The sequence below is a fragment of the Schistocerca piceifrons genome, chromosome 8 (assembly GCF_021461385.2).
Source record: "Schistocerca piceifrons isolate TAMUIC-IGC-003096 chromosome 8, iqSchPice1.1, whole genome shotgun sequence".
Classification (NCBI taxonomy): domain Eukaryota; kingdom Metazoa; phylum Arthropoda; class Insecta; order Orthoptera; family Acrididae; genus Schistocerca; species Schistocerca piceifrons.
The window spans coordinates 385,985,224-385,998,661 of NC_060145.1; the positions used below are offsets into that span (position 1 = coordinate 385,985,224).

The 13,438-nt window shown below is 39.2% G+C and overlaps 1 protein-coding gene across 1 annotated transcript in view; it reads right to left on the bottom strand.

The window, feature by feature from the left end:
• The window catches only part of LOC124711796 (aldo-keto reductase family 1 member B1-like), an 89,972-nt gene that overhangs the window by 19,721 nt on the left and 56,813 nt on the right, over window positions 1-13,438 (bottom strand). Inside the window, exon 5 of the mRNA XM_047242018.1 lies at window positions 9,133-9,336. Within this exon, the coding sequence (XP_047097974.1) occupies window positions 9,133-9,336 (204 nt within the window). The remainder of the gene's footprint in view (window positions 1-9,132; window positions 9,337-13,438) is intronic.

Genomic DNA, 13,438 nt, shown 5'->3' on the forward strand with positions numbered 1-13,438 from the left:
ATCAGTGTACTAAAGATGGATATCACAAAACTGCAAAAAGAAAATAGTGAACTCAACTCTTCAAAATTGTGTCATGATAATTCGAATGGAATGTAGTCTAATTAAGTCGGGTGATGCTGAGGGAATTAGATTAGGAAATGAGCCACTTAAAGTAGTAAAGGAGTTTTGCTATTTGGGGAGCAAAATAACTGATGATGGTCGAAGTAGAGAGGATATAAAATGTAGGCTGGCAATGGCAAGGAAAGCGTTTCTGAAGAAGAGAAATTTGTTAACATCCAGTATTGATTTAAGTGTCAGGAAGTCATTTCTGAAAGTATTCGTATGGAGTGTAGCCATGTATGGAAGTGAAACATGGACGATAAATAGTTTGGACAAGAAGAGAATAGAAGCTTTCGAAATGTGGTGCTACAGAAGAATGCTGAAGATTAGATGGGTAGATCACATAACTAATGAGGAAGTATTGAATAGGATTGGGGAGAAGAGAAGTTTGTGGCACAACTTGACCAGAAGAAGGGATTGGTTGGTAGGACATGTTCTGAGGCATCAAGGGATCACCAATTTAGTATTGGAGGGCAGCGTGGAGGGTAAAAATCGTAGAGGGAGACCAAGAGATGAATACACTAAGCAGATTCAGAAGGATGTAGGTTGCAGTAGGTACTGGGAGATGAAAAAGCTTGCACAGGATAGAGTAGCATGGAGAGCTGCATCAAACCAGTCTCAGGACTGAAGACCACAACAGTTCGACTCTGACAGAGAAGTGGATGGAAATAAAGTTAAAAAGATGCAAACAGAAAATGGAAAAACTAGAAAACTGTGAGAGGAAGATAAGTGTAGTGGATAAATATTACTTTAAGGCTCCTTCAAAGTCAGAGTGTGATAGTGTTGTGACCAATTCAAGTGAACCAGGTGCAAACACTAAAACAATTGCAAAGTGTGAAGTGAAGAATTCTGCTCAGTGGAAAATTGTAGACACAGATAAGATATCACAACAATATGGTAAACCTACAGAAATGGCTGTTCATCTGGACAGTTATGCATGCAATCTTGCAGAAATCTTACAAATTGATTTCAATGTGAAAGCATGTGAATATGTTAAACCTTATGTCCACATGCATGAAGTTACCAAAAACATCAAGCAGGGCAGTTCAGACAGCAAAAACAGAAATATTGTGTTGTTTAGGGGTGCAAATGATATTTACAGAAATGAACTGTTGATTGAAATCCACAATCTAAAGCAGTTTACTCACTATGCAAGTAAGAAAATCATTATTGTAGCAGGAATACCACACAGACATGATCTCATGCCTAATTCCTGTGTTAATTCTGAAATTAAAAAGGCAAACAGGCTGTTTCACAAGATCTGTAACATGTGCACAAATGCCCATTTTCTTAGTGTGGACTTTCTGCGAAGGTGGAATTATACTGAACATGGATTGCATGTGAACAGAAGTGGCAAAAAATTACTCAGCGGAAAAATCACCCAACCATTAGAAAAATACAGCTGGCAAGAAAACAGTCTGTGCAAACCTGCCATCCCAGTGAAGTAACCAAAAAGCAATGGTATAGAAAAAGCAGCCTCAGATGAAGTGACCACAGAAACAAAAACAGCAGAAGCAGTAATTCCAAATGAAACGGTGAAGCCTACACAAACTGTAATAACAGAAGAAACATCTGCCTCAGTCTCAACAGAAACAGCTGAGCTGCCATCAAAATCAGGAACATCAGAGCAGACACCAACAATAACTACAAAAGCTACAGTTTCAATAACATCTAAAGCAACACCAGCAAAAGGAGAGAAGGTGCACAGAACAGACGAAACAGTGCCAAATACTGTGCACAGGTGGAAAACAGTACCGCCTACCCATTCAAATTATTTTTTAGTCAGAGGCAGACAGAAGGGAAAGCAAACAAGATAAATGGTCATGGCACATCCTGTGATCTGAAAAGGAACAATGGAGAAGCAAAATCACCACACTATGTAACAAGTAAGTCTCAAATCCTAAAATTATTTGCAAATTTCTTGATGCTTCAACAAAATGTGCAGTCACTGACAAATAAAGTGGCTGAACTTTTAGTTCTTCTAGAGACTGAACTAAAATTTGTTACTGTTCTTTGCATAACAGAACATTGACTTGAAGAGGAAAAACTGAAAATGTTAAGCCTGCAAAATCTTGTTTTAGGTAGCCATTTCTGTAGAACTATACATATCTGTGGTGGAAGCTGTATGTAAATAAAAAGTTGTATAAAATTTGCACCTATTCATTTCCTGAAAGATATACCTAAAGAAAGAGTTTTAGAGAAATCTGGAGTTGAATTAGTAGCTGAAAATGTAGCTATTATTTGCTGGTATAGGGCTCCAATGGGCAACATATTACCCTTATAGCAAGTTTGGAATCATACCTGCACATCTTAACAAAAAGGTGCAAAAAGCCCATTATATGTGGAGATTGTAATATTTACTTTCTGAAAGAATCAAAACACAAAATTGATCTTTTGAACCTTTTTTTAACTTTTAATCTAAAACCTAAAATAGAAGCAGCAACACCATTAATAGCAACAACGGTGTCAACAATCGATGCAATATTTACAAATCCACCATGTAAATACAACTCACCAACTTTCAATGCAGGCGTGGGGGATCAAAACACTCAAATAATTTCTGTAGAACTAAAAAATCATTGTCAACTTTCAAAACAGTCTGTTTCAGCTGTTGTTAAGAGCTACAGTGAACAAAATGTAAACTCCTTTCTGTATTTCCTAACCAGGGAAGAATGGGAAGAAGTTTACAACATTGCATGCACAAATGAAAAGTTTGATGCTTTCAGAAACATATTCTGCTATTACTTTGAACTATGCCCCCCCCCCCCCCCCCCAAAAAAAAAAAAAAAGAAAGAAGATACTACAGAAAACAATAAAAGTTATGGGCTCTTACCAGGCATACTGATATCACTTAAGAAAAAGAGATTTCTATATGAAGTATCAAAACAAATAAAAAACACCAGATTTTGATGCTTATTTTAGGAGATATAAGCATATCCTAGATAAAGACATTAAGGAACTGACAAATGAGAATCCAGTGCCAATACCACAAACAAAATGAAGACTGTGTGGGACATAGTAAGAAATGAAACAGGAAAAAAATGTGATGAACACCACAATATTGACCTACTGGAAAACTCAACCAAAATATCAGACCCAAAAAAATGCAAACAAAATTTAACTCTTACTTTACACAAGTAGAAGAAAATGTTATCAAAATGCACCCACCAAATGGTAGGACAGTCTTTTTTTATATCCATCAGATGAAAAAGAAGTATCAAATGTAATTAGAGGCCTAAAATCAAAATTCTCATCTGGCATTGATAACATCAATGATTGTATTTTAAAGAAATGTTCAGCAGTAATAGCAAACCGCTTTGCAGGTGTTTGTAAATCCTCACTGGCTTCTAGGTTTCTGAAAAGTTAAAAATAGCGAAAGTGAGGCATCTGTTTAGAAAGGGCCACAGAACAGAGGCAAAAAATTACAGACCAATCTCTGTAGCATCTGGCTATTCTTAAATACAGTGTGTCCCAAAAAGAATAACCTGATTTTAACTTGTAATAATATTGAGACAAATGTCATTAGGTAACTGAAACAGCATTAGATGTAATTGGCATGGTCTAGAGTTTCAGGAAAAGTCTGCTAGATGTCACTATGAGCACTGACCTGGAGCGTGTGGCCAGTCTCATGTAATATGGCGTCCATGTATAGAAGGCATATTGTGTTATTGAATTTAGTCATACTCAGTTAGTGATCGCAGTTCAGTGGGCATTTCATATTCGGTTTTGAACTAAACCACTATCACCAAAGAACATTTGATGGTGGTGTAAACAGTTTGAAGAAACAGGGTGCCTCTGTAAAGGCAAAAGTCCTGGCTGGCCAGCGTTCCTGAACAAACAGTGGAACAAATCCAACAAGCGTTTGAGCGGAGCCCCTGCAAGTCTACCTATCGTGACTCTGACAATTTCACCTATCAGCAAGATGGAGCATCACCACACTGGCACAACAACATGCGCAGTTCCCTGAATACTAACGTGTCACAATGTTAGATAGGGCATACAGGACTGCGAGACAACTCTTGGCCTCCTAGGCCCCCAGACTTAACACCACGTGATTTCTTCCAGTGGGGATATTTTAAACAATGTGTTTACGTTCCTCCCTTACCTTGTGGCATTGATGAACTAAAAATCAGAATACCAGCTGCTGTAGCTACAGTGACAGAAGACACCTTAAGTTCAGTTTGGGATGAATTCAGCTATTGGTTAGATGTCGTCCGTGCAGCCAATGGCGGACATATTGAACATTGATAATTAAATCGAAACTCTTACCTGCCAAAAGATGTTGTTGATATACATCAATGGGGACAGCTGAAAATTTGTGCCTCAACTGGCACTTGAACCCGGGATCTGCTGCTTACATGGTAGACGCTCTCTCCATCTGAGCCACCGATGGCACAGAGGTTAGTGCAACTGCAGGGACTTATCCCTTGCACACCTACCATGAGACCCACATTCCCAACTGTCCACAACCTACATTTGTAGTGTTCCTAATAGATATTTGCCCATTCACTAAATACTTGTGCCAGACTAAGCTGACGAGTCCCGTAAGAGTTCAGGCTAAGTGTGTGCATTCACAAAGAAGAAGGTCAATGACCACATAGCCTTTAACTATATGAAGATGGTATCTGTTCCCGAAAGAACAGATTCCATTGATGTCCATGCAGCTTCTCTAGAATGAAATGATAATTAAATCGAAACCCTTAGCTGCTAACAGATGTTGTTGATATACATCAATGGGGACAGTTGAAAATATGTGTCCCTGCAGTCGCACTATCCTCTGTGCCCTCGGTGGTTCAGATGGATAGAGTGTCTGCCATGTAAGCAGGAGATCCCGGGTTCAAGTCCCGGTCAGGATACACATTTTCAGCTGTCCCCATTGATGTACATCAAAAACATCTGTCAGCAGTTAAGGGTTTATACTTAATTATCATTTCATTCTAGAGAAGCTGTATGGTCATCAATGGTATCTGTTCTTTTGGGAACAGATACCATTCATCATATAGTTAAAGGCATGCGAATGCGCACACTTTGCCTGAAATCTTAAGGGACTCATCAGCTTAGTCTGGTGTGAGTAATGAGTGAATGGGCAAATATCTCTTAGGAACACTACAAATGTAGGTTGTGGACAGTTGCAAATGTGGGTCTCACGGGAGGTGTGCAAGGGATAAGTCCCTGCAGTCGCACTATCCTCTGTGCCCTCGGTGGCTCAGATAGACAGAGCGTATGCAAGGTAAGTAGGAGATCCCGGGTTCGAGTCCCGGTTGGGGCACAAATTTTCAGCTGTCCCCATTGATGTATATCAACAACACCTGTCAGCAGGAAAGGGTTTTGATTTAATTATCATTTCATTCTATAGAAGCTGCATGCTCATCAATGGTATCTGTTCTTTTGGGAACAGATACCATCTTCATATATTGAACATTTATGATGGATTTTTATAAACTTCTGTCTTATCAGAGTAATTTAGTATGCAATTTGTTGGTGTTAAGCCCTTCTTCCTAATAAATAATTCTATTTAAAATTGGATCATTCTTTTTGGGACACCCTTTACTAGAAAAAATATTTTATAGGGGGCTGATTCATTTTATAGAAGAAAATAACTTCTCAAAATCACAGCACGGTTTCCATAAATGTAGGTTCACAGAAACTGCCATCTTTGATCCTGACCTCAGCAGACCATGATCAACACTTATCTGCTGTATTTCTTGATGTCATCAATGCTTTTGATGTCATTAACCATAAACTACTATTCTCAAAATTGGAACATGTAGGTGTCAGTGACCTGGGACACATATTGATGCAATCATACCTGAACAACAGACAGCAAATAGTGCAATGGAAATATCAAGAAGGAAACAACATACATATGTATCAGTCAGGAAAACAAAACATCAAATTGGTGTCCCAAAGGTTCCACTCTAGGTCCAATCTTGTTCCTTCTGTTTATAAATGATGTAGAGTCAACAAACTCTTCCCAGACACATATAAAATTTGCAAATGACATCAACATCTGAAAAAGGGAAGACTGTAGATGAACTAGAGAATGAAATCAAAGTATCCATGTTACACATAACTGATAGGTTCTCCAGAAACAGTCTTACCATAAACGCAGAAAAGGCAGTGACTATGCGTCTACATAAAACACAAAGAATACACCCCACAAGCCCTGTCATAATGTTATCTGGTAAAAAATTAGGAACTGTAAGCAACACTAAATTTCTTGGAATATGGATCCAAGAAAACCTAAAGTTGGGCAAACATGTAAGCTTCATCAATAAGAAATTAAGTACCATGAAAATTCTTACTGGCTGCATGACACAACAAATGATAAAAAATATACATTACACACAGGTGTTGAGATATGGCATAATTTTTTGGGGCAACTCACCTGCCAGCAGAAGTTGCTTTATTGCCCAAAAAAGAATTATAAGGACCATAGGAAATGCAACTACTAGAAGATCATGCAGGCCACTATTTAAGAACCTACAAATTCTTCCACTACCTTCTATATACATTGGAAGTTACATGTTTTGTTAAAAAAAATAATGGTCACAAAAGACCAAATAGTACAAAAAATGAAACAGTTCATAAGTACAATACCTACATGACAGAAAATAGAACTGCATAGTGAATATCCAAAAACAAAACTTAGACAGAATGAGTCCCTATTAGCAGAGAAAAAAGTTTACAATAAGTTACCACACCACATTAAGATACACAAAAATTTAAGGAATTTTAAAATGGTTCTAAAATTGTATCTTTTAAATAACCATATTATAGTGTTGATGAATATGTACAGTCTTATACTATATAGCAGCTAACTGCTTTCTAAAATCTGGACCAGTTCCTGTAGCATACTTCAGTAACATAATCAGTGTTAGTGAATGTCATATAAATTGTAAATATTTTCTAATCTTTAAATTTGTTCCATTTGTACAAATTCAAAAGCTGTAAACAAATCATGAAGACCCCACAAAAACTGAAAGTATTACTCTGCTTTTACAATTATTTAGAGTAATTGTTGTTAACTCATAAGAAAAGTGTCATGATTTAATGTAAATTTGTTCCCTTTTACAAAAAAAAAATTGTAAGCTATAATCAACACAATGATGTAAAAATCCTGTTGCTTTTTTTAACTAGAAAACTGATATAAGTTCTTGTGAAGAGCATGAAGACATTAACCTGTGTGAATACATTTGCTCGCAGTTTTATGTATGTAAACTTCTTGATGTTTTAGTTGATATAGAATTCATAATGTTCACATAAATTCACGTTGTCTCATCTAATGATTTCACAAAAATTGATTTGTCCAATATCAGTTTGTAAGTATGTACAAAAATGATGAAACAGACCAATAAATAAATTAATAAAATATGCCATGTTTGAGATTTACCTATGGCTGGACAGGAGAAAAATGTGCTAGGTGGGTTTATCAGACCTAGGTCTTCCACCATGATATGACCCATGTAGTATGGGGTTAAGAGTAGGTGTGGCATAATGATGGACTAGGCCATGCATAGACTGAATGAATGGTGGAATATCACTTTGGCATGCACAGAACAACTCTATTATGTAGCACCTGTATTCTGTCCAAACCTACTGTTCTACCCAGTAATTTGTAAATGGGAAAATTATTACATAGCATATTGGTTTCAGTGATGCATTAGACATGATTCTGGACAGCTGCCTAAGCAAGAATAATTTACTGCTTATTTTTCTACACATAACATTTTCCCATCAAAGGTTTACATCAATTAGTTTTTTTATCTGTATAAAAAATTCTACATACATTATTTATACACCTCAACTATGACTTTCTTGCTTTGAATGGTTTTAAAATATTTTAGTCACAGCTTAGCCCCATGTACTGAAACATGTGTTACCTCCTCATTGTCACCATAAAACAACCGGGATGTGTAATTTGTATAAGTAATTACATAGGCATTACAATGTTATACATAAGGTTAAAAGAAAATCTCATTATTGAGTCTTGCATTATATATATATATATATATATATATATATATATATATATATATATATATATATATATATATATATATAATTTCCTTGAAAAAAAAGAAAGAAAAAGAAAAAAAAGAAAAGGTAGGACAGGAACTCAAGCAATGTGTGTCCGATATTGCATGCTTTCAGTTTGTCTGAGAGCAGTGCACGATTGGCCAGGTCAAATGCTTATGTGAGGTATTAAAATATGCCCACTCTGTTCCACCCTTCATCTACACAGAAATAGACTTTGTGTAAGAATTCTATAACAGTTGTGTTGTTGCAATATTTTTGAAGTAAATGTTGTGTTATTCTACAAGATTGTTTCTTGTCAAGAAGGCACTACACTGGGCCAGCACCACTGACAAAGATCATAGTAAATGTGGAAATAAGTGATTTTTCTCTCTAGTTTCATAGTTCCTCCTTGATTTTATTTTATGTACTAGCCTCACTAGATCCTTGTCACTGCCCTAAGAAACAGAACAGTTGATGTGATATGTCATCATTGGACCACTATATTTATGCACTTTAATTACTGTTTTGGAAAGACTATCCCACCTCTTGAATGTTTGTTTCTTATTATTTATGTATGTAAATGGTTAACATACCGTTACAATGTCTCTGTTGCATTTGTATCATTTTCCTATTTTTGCATAACTATAAACTGTGCTTGTAGCCATGAGAATTATCTCATCTGTGTGTTCTTACTACAGTTAATAATACTTTTCCACGTATTTCAGTCCAAAATTTAAGCAAAATGGTGATCAATGAAATGTGAGGAATAAGTTGATACTCGTATATAGAACTGACAGCTTGTTGGGAATAAACAATCAAATTATTGATATGCTAATAACAAACAAGTATAAGATAAGGGGAACCTCTCTTTCCACAGACAAAATGAATACTGAATAGATGATGTTGGCATTTCACTTATTTGATTTTGAGTGTAAATGGCAGCAACAAAATATAGATGATGTTTGTAAATTCTTATTATTATATTTAATTCCTTCTGGAGACATTATTTCTTACCACATATCTAAGAACAACTTGGGCTACTGTCTTCTTGTATTTGGCTGCAAGAAGTTTCAGCTTTGGATTTTGCAAAAGAGGTAACCCCCCTCCTGGCATTGTCATAGATGGATTGGCAAGAGGGCTGTAGGCTGTTACTACTATATCCCTCTGCTTGCAAAACTCTATCAACTTCTTCTGGTTCAGATAAGGATGGCATTCAATCTGTAACAATGAAAGTAGAATGATTATAGACATTTCAAGTACTCAATATTTCAATGTCAAATTTTAATGAACCAAGATTTGAGCTCTTTAAACAACATGACTTCTTTGAGACAATTTTTTCTTGTGAAGAATTAGTTTGAAAATATGTGATACATGGTTTTTGGAGAAGAACTAAATACAATAAAGTACTTTAAGGCCACTGCAATTTCTATCAGTTCTTGTTTTTTATCTTTTTAAGAAGAATGTTTTTTACATTAAAATTTGAAAACATGAAATCCCAGGAAAATAGTAATCCTGACAATCTGCTATAGAAAAAATAAACCAGAACAGATATGATTTTCAAAAGCACCATAATTTGCCATCTTGTAAGTCACTCAAATAATAACTAAGTGTGGAACTTGGCCATGTAGTGATAGTGAATGGTAGATGACACTGTGATGTGGAGTTCACATCACACTTTATTTAATAGAAACTCGATACATACAGGGATACATGACATAACACACTCGAGTTACAGAGCAAACTGAGCTGCTACTGCCAAGTGTCACAAATAAGATTCCAAGTCATTTTCTCTGGCAATGCTAACATTTCCACAGAGCCCCACTCTTCCCCTCCCCAGTAGTGAAAAGCATGGTGTCTAGGTGATGACCAGGTGGGAGGGCAAAATGTTGGAAAGGTTGGTGCAGGGTGTAGATATGATAGTTACAGAAATTGGCAGGTGCTTGAATGGTGCAGACCACACAGGTGAGCTTGGAAAGGGGAGGTGGGGAAGACATATCTGCTGCTGTGTGTATGTGTGTCAGGTTAGTCCTTGAGGAACTCACTACTCGGAGAGGGCAGGCAAACAGTGGTGATGGCCCGGTGGCCGTTATTGGTGAAATGAGCTGCAGAGTTGTAGGGCTGACATTGTCAGGTACATGAGAACTTCCCGGAAATGATGTACTGTGATCTCAGGTGAGTCCATGCTATCAGCGGGGATCCCTGTAACTACCAGCTCGTTGTCTGTAACCACGAGGCTAAGCTTCTCCAGGCAGAAGCAGCAGACACTGAGTAGAGCCTGAAAAGACAGAGTCGCAAGGGGAAGAAGGATAGGGGTAGTGAGGGGGGTGGGGGGGAGGGGAGCCACCATGATGGTAGAGTCTGTATCAGGTGGCTCGTCAATGAGATATTGGTCAGTTGATGGAGACTGTGACTGGCTTGTCATTAAGGAGACTATAAGAAGTGTTGGGGCCATGTTGGAGAACTGTACATGGGTCTGAGAATGTGGGCTGAGTACAGTGTGGACAGCATTGTCACACAGCACAATGTTATCAAGGGATATCAGGGGAGGGTGGAGGCTGGGGGAACATTAAGGTTGGCAGAGTGATGCCAGATGCTGTTAACCAAGGCAGGAAGCAAGGTTGGTGTAGGTGGGTGGTCAGAAGAGACAAAAGTGCATGGGGGAGATAGTGACTCACCATGTAAAATCACAGCTAGTGAGGCACTGACGTCTTGTTTATGCACTGTGCAGATACTGAGCAGCAACCATGACAGTGGGTCAGACCAGCCACCCCCATGGCACATAAGAACGACCCTTAGATTGAGACGGCACCTGTCGACAAGCCCATTAGCTTGAGGGTGGTAGGTGGTGGTTCAGTAACAAGTAATGTCACATAGTTTACAGAGTTCAGCAAACTTCAAGGAGTCTGTTTGCCTACCTTGCCCCTGGTTATTGAGACAGGGCAGCCAAAATGCATGATTCAGGTATACACAAGAGCTTTGGAAACTGTTTCAGCAGTATGTCTTGGATGGGGGTAGCTTCTCCACAGTGTGTTACCCTGTCAACAATGGAGAAGAGGTAGCAGTAGTTGTCAGATGCTCCAAAGGAACCAACCAGATCCACATGAATGTGTTGAAAACAATCCTGTAAGGTACCTAGTGGGGGGTGAGTGTGCCGGTTGGTTTTACATCACTGACACAGTACACAAGCCCCTGTCCATAACTAATAGTCTCACTTAATATGGAGCTAAACATATTTCAGAGTTATAAGGTGAGTAGTAGGTCTCAAACCAGGATTGGCAAGGTTGTGAAACAGATTGAAAATAATTCTGTGCAATTCATGTGGGGCAAATTGGCATGTGGATCCATGGGATGTGTTGCAGAGGACAAGGCTTGTTGAACTGGGGATAAACTTTGGCTCTATGATAAGGGTGAAGGAGGCATCATTCAGGAAGTCCTGAAGCTGAGGGTCATCCTGCTGAGCCTGTGTGGGCTTGTCAGAATCAATCATGACCAAGATGGTGCCGATGTGCAACTAGTAGTCAGTGAGCACATCATCTGCACCTCTCACATGATGGACTTCCATTATGAATTGCACAATGTATTTGAGCTGATAGTAATGGCGGTGGCACTCATCCTTAGGTGGGCTATGAAAGGCATCAGGTAGGGCCTTTGGTCCATTTAAATGACAAGGAGGTCTTCTTCAATATCTTCTATGAAATACTGCCTCATAAAGGGGCAGTAGCTCTTGGTTGTAAGCCAACCACGTGCACTGTGCCTTGGTCAGCTTATGGCAGAAGAACCACAAGGGTTGATTGGAGCCATTGACCTCTTGCTGAAGAATGGCTCCTATTGCTAAATCTCTAGTGTCAATAGTGGTGGACATGGGAGATTCTGGAATTGACTGAACCAGATTGTCCATGATCACTTGAAAGGCACATTGCATGTCCTTGATCCATGTGAGCTTCCTGTGACTGTATCTTTGCCTTGAGGGCCTGTGTTAAGGTTACATGCATGGTGGTGACATGGAAAAGTGACGGCGATAGAAACAAACAGTCCTGAGGGAACATTTCGTGGTAGTCAGATGTTGGTGGTAGGTTATGAATCAGCTCTGTGCACTCTGGAGTTGGGTGGATGCCAGAAGCATTAACGATGTGGATCATGAAGATGACTTGCACCTGATGGAGTTGACATTAGTCAGTGTTGATCACTACACCATTAGTTTTGAGAGAGCTGAGAACTTGTTCAAGGTGGGCAGAGTGTGAGGCCATGTTTGATGAAAAAATGAGGATATCATCCAAATATGCATAATAAAAAGAAAATTTTAAAATCAGGCTATTTATAAAGCATTGCCAGGATTGTGCAGCATTTTTTAGTCTGTAAGGCACAAGACGGAACTCAAACAATTTAAGATGTGGTTATGGCAGTCTTGTGAATGTCATCTTTGTATAGGACTGAACACTTTAGGACTGGCAAGATAGTGTGTGGAGTCTTGGATATTACAGACCAGTTAGTTGTCCATGATGGTGCAAGCATTCAAGGCACAATAGCCCCACAAAGTCTGGCTGAGCCATTCTTCTTAGGGAGGAGGCAGATGGGTGAGGCCCAGTTGCTGTCTGATGGACAAACAATGGCTGCTTGTAACAACTCATCCACGACTGCCTTCACCATCTGACTAACCATTGGGCTGAGTGTAATGTTAATGTGGTGCACCATGCCATTGTTGATGGCTGACAAGATAAAAAGATCATACAGGGTAGAGCCATTGGTTGAGAATTTGTCAGCATGGACTGCATGGAGGTGGGAGTCCCAAGCAGCAGAAATGATCTCAGACATCAGCTGTCAGCTGGAATCAGGTTGCCCAAGCAAGACTTGCGCATGCATGATGTGATCAGTGAGCTGCAGAGGTTCAGGCATTGTGTGTCAGACAGCATCACATGCAAGTACTGGCTCAGCCCAAAAGGGGGCGGCATCAGATGGTAGCTGCAGACTGAAGCTGGACTGCCCAAGCAAGGCCAGTGCAGTGCATGTGCAGCACAGTCAGTGAGCTGAGCAGGTTCTGTCACAGCATGGCAGGCAGTGCTGGATGCAGCTGGGCAGTGGCGTATTGCGCAGGCATGGACTCAGTGTGGGTGAGATTCTTCTGCCAGGTGCAGAGAGGTGGGTAGATAGTGCATAGGCATGGATTCAGCGCAGCAGGCATCCTCTTGTACATGCATGGGGGTGGGGAAGGTGAGTAGTGGTAGTGTGAGCACACTGTGGATGACAGCAAATAGCGAAGGGGTGGGGATGGAATAAATGGCAGGCAATAAACTGACCTGGGTAAACAGTGAGGTGGGAACCA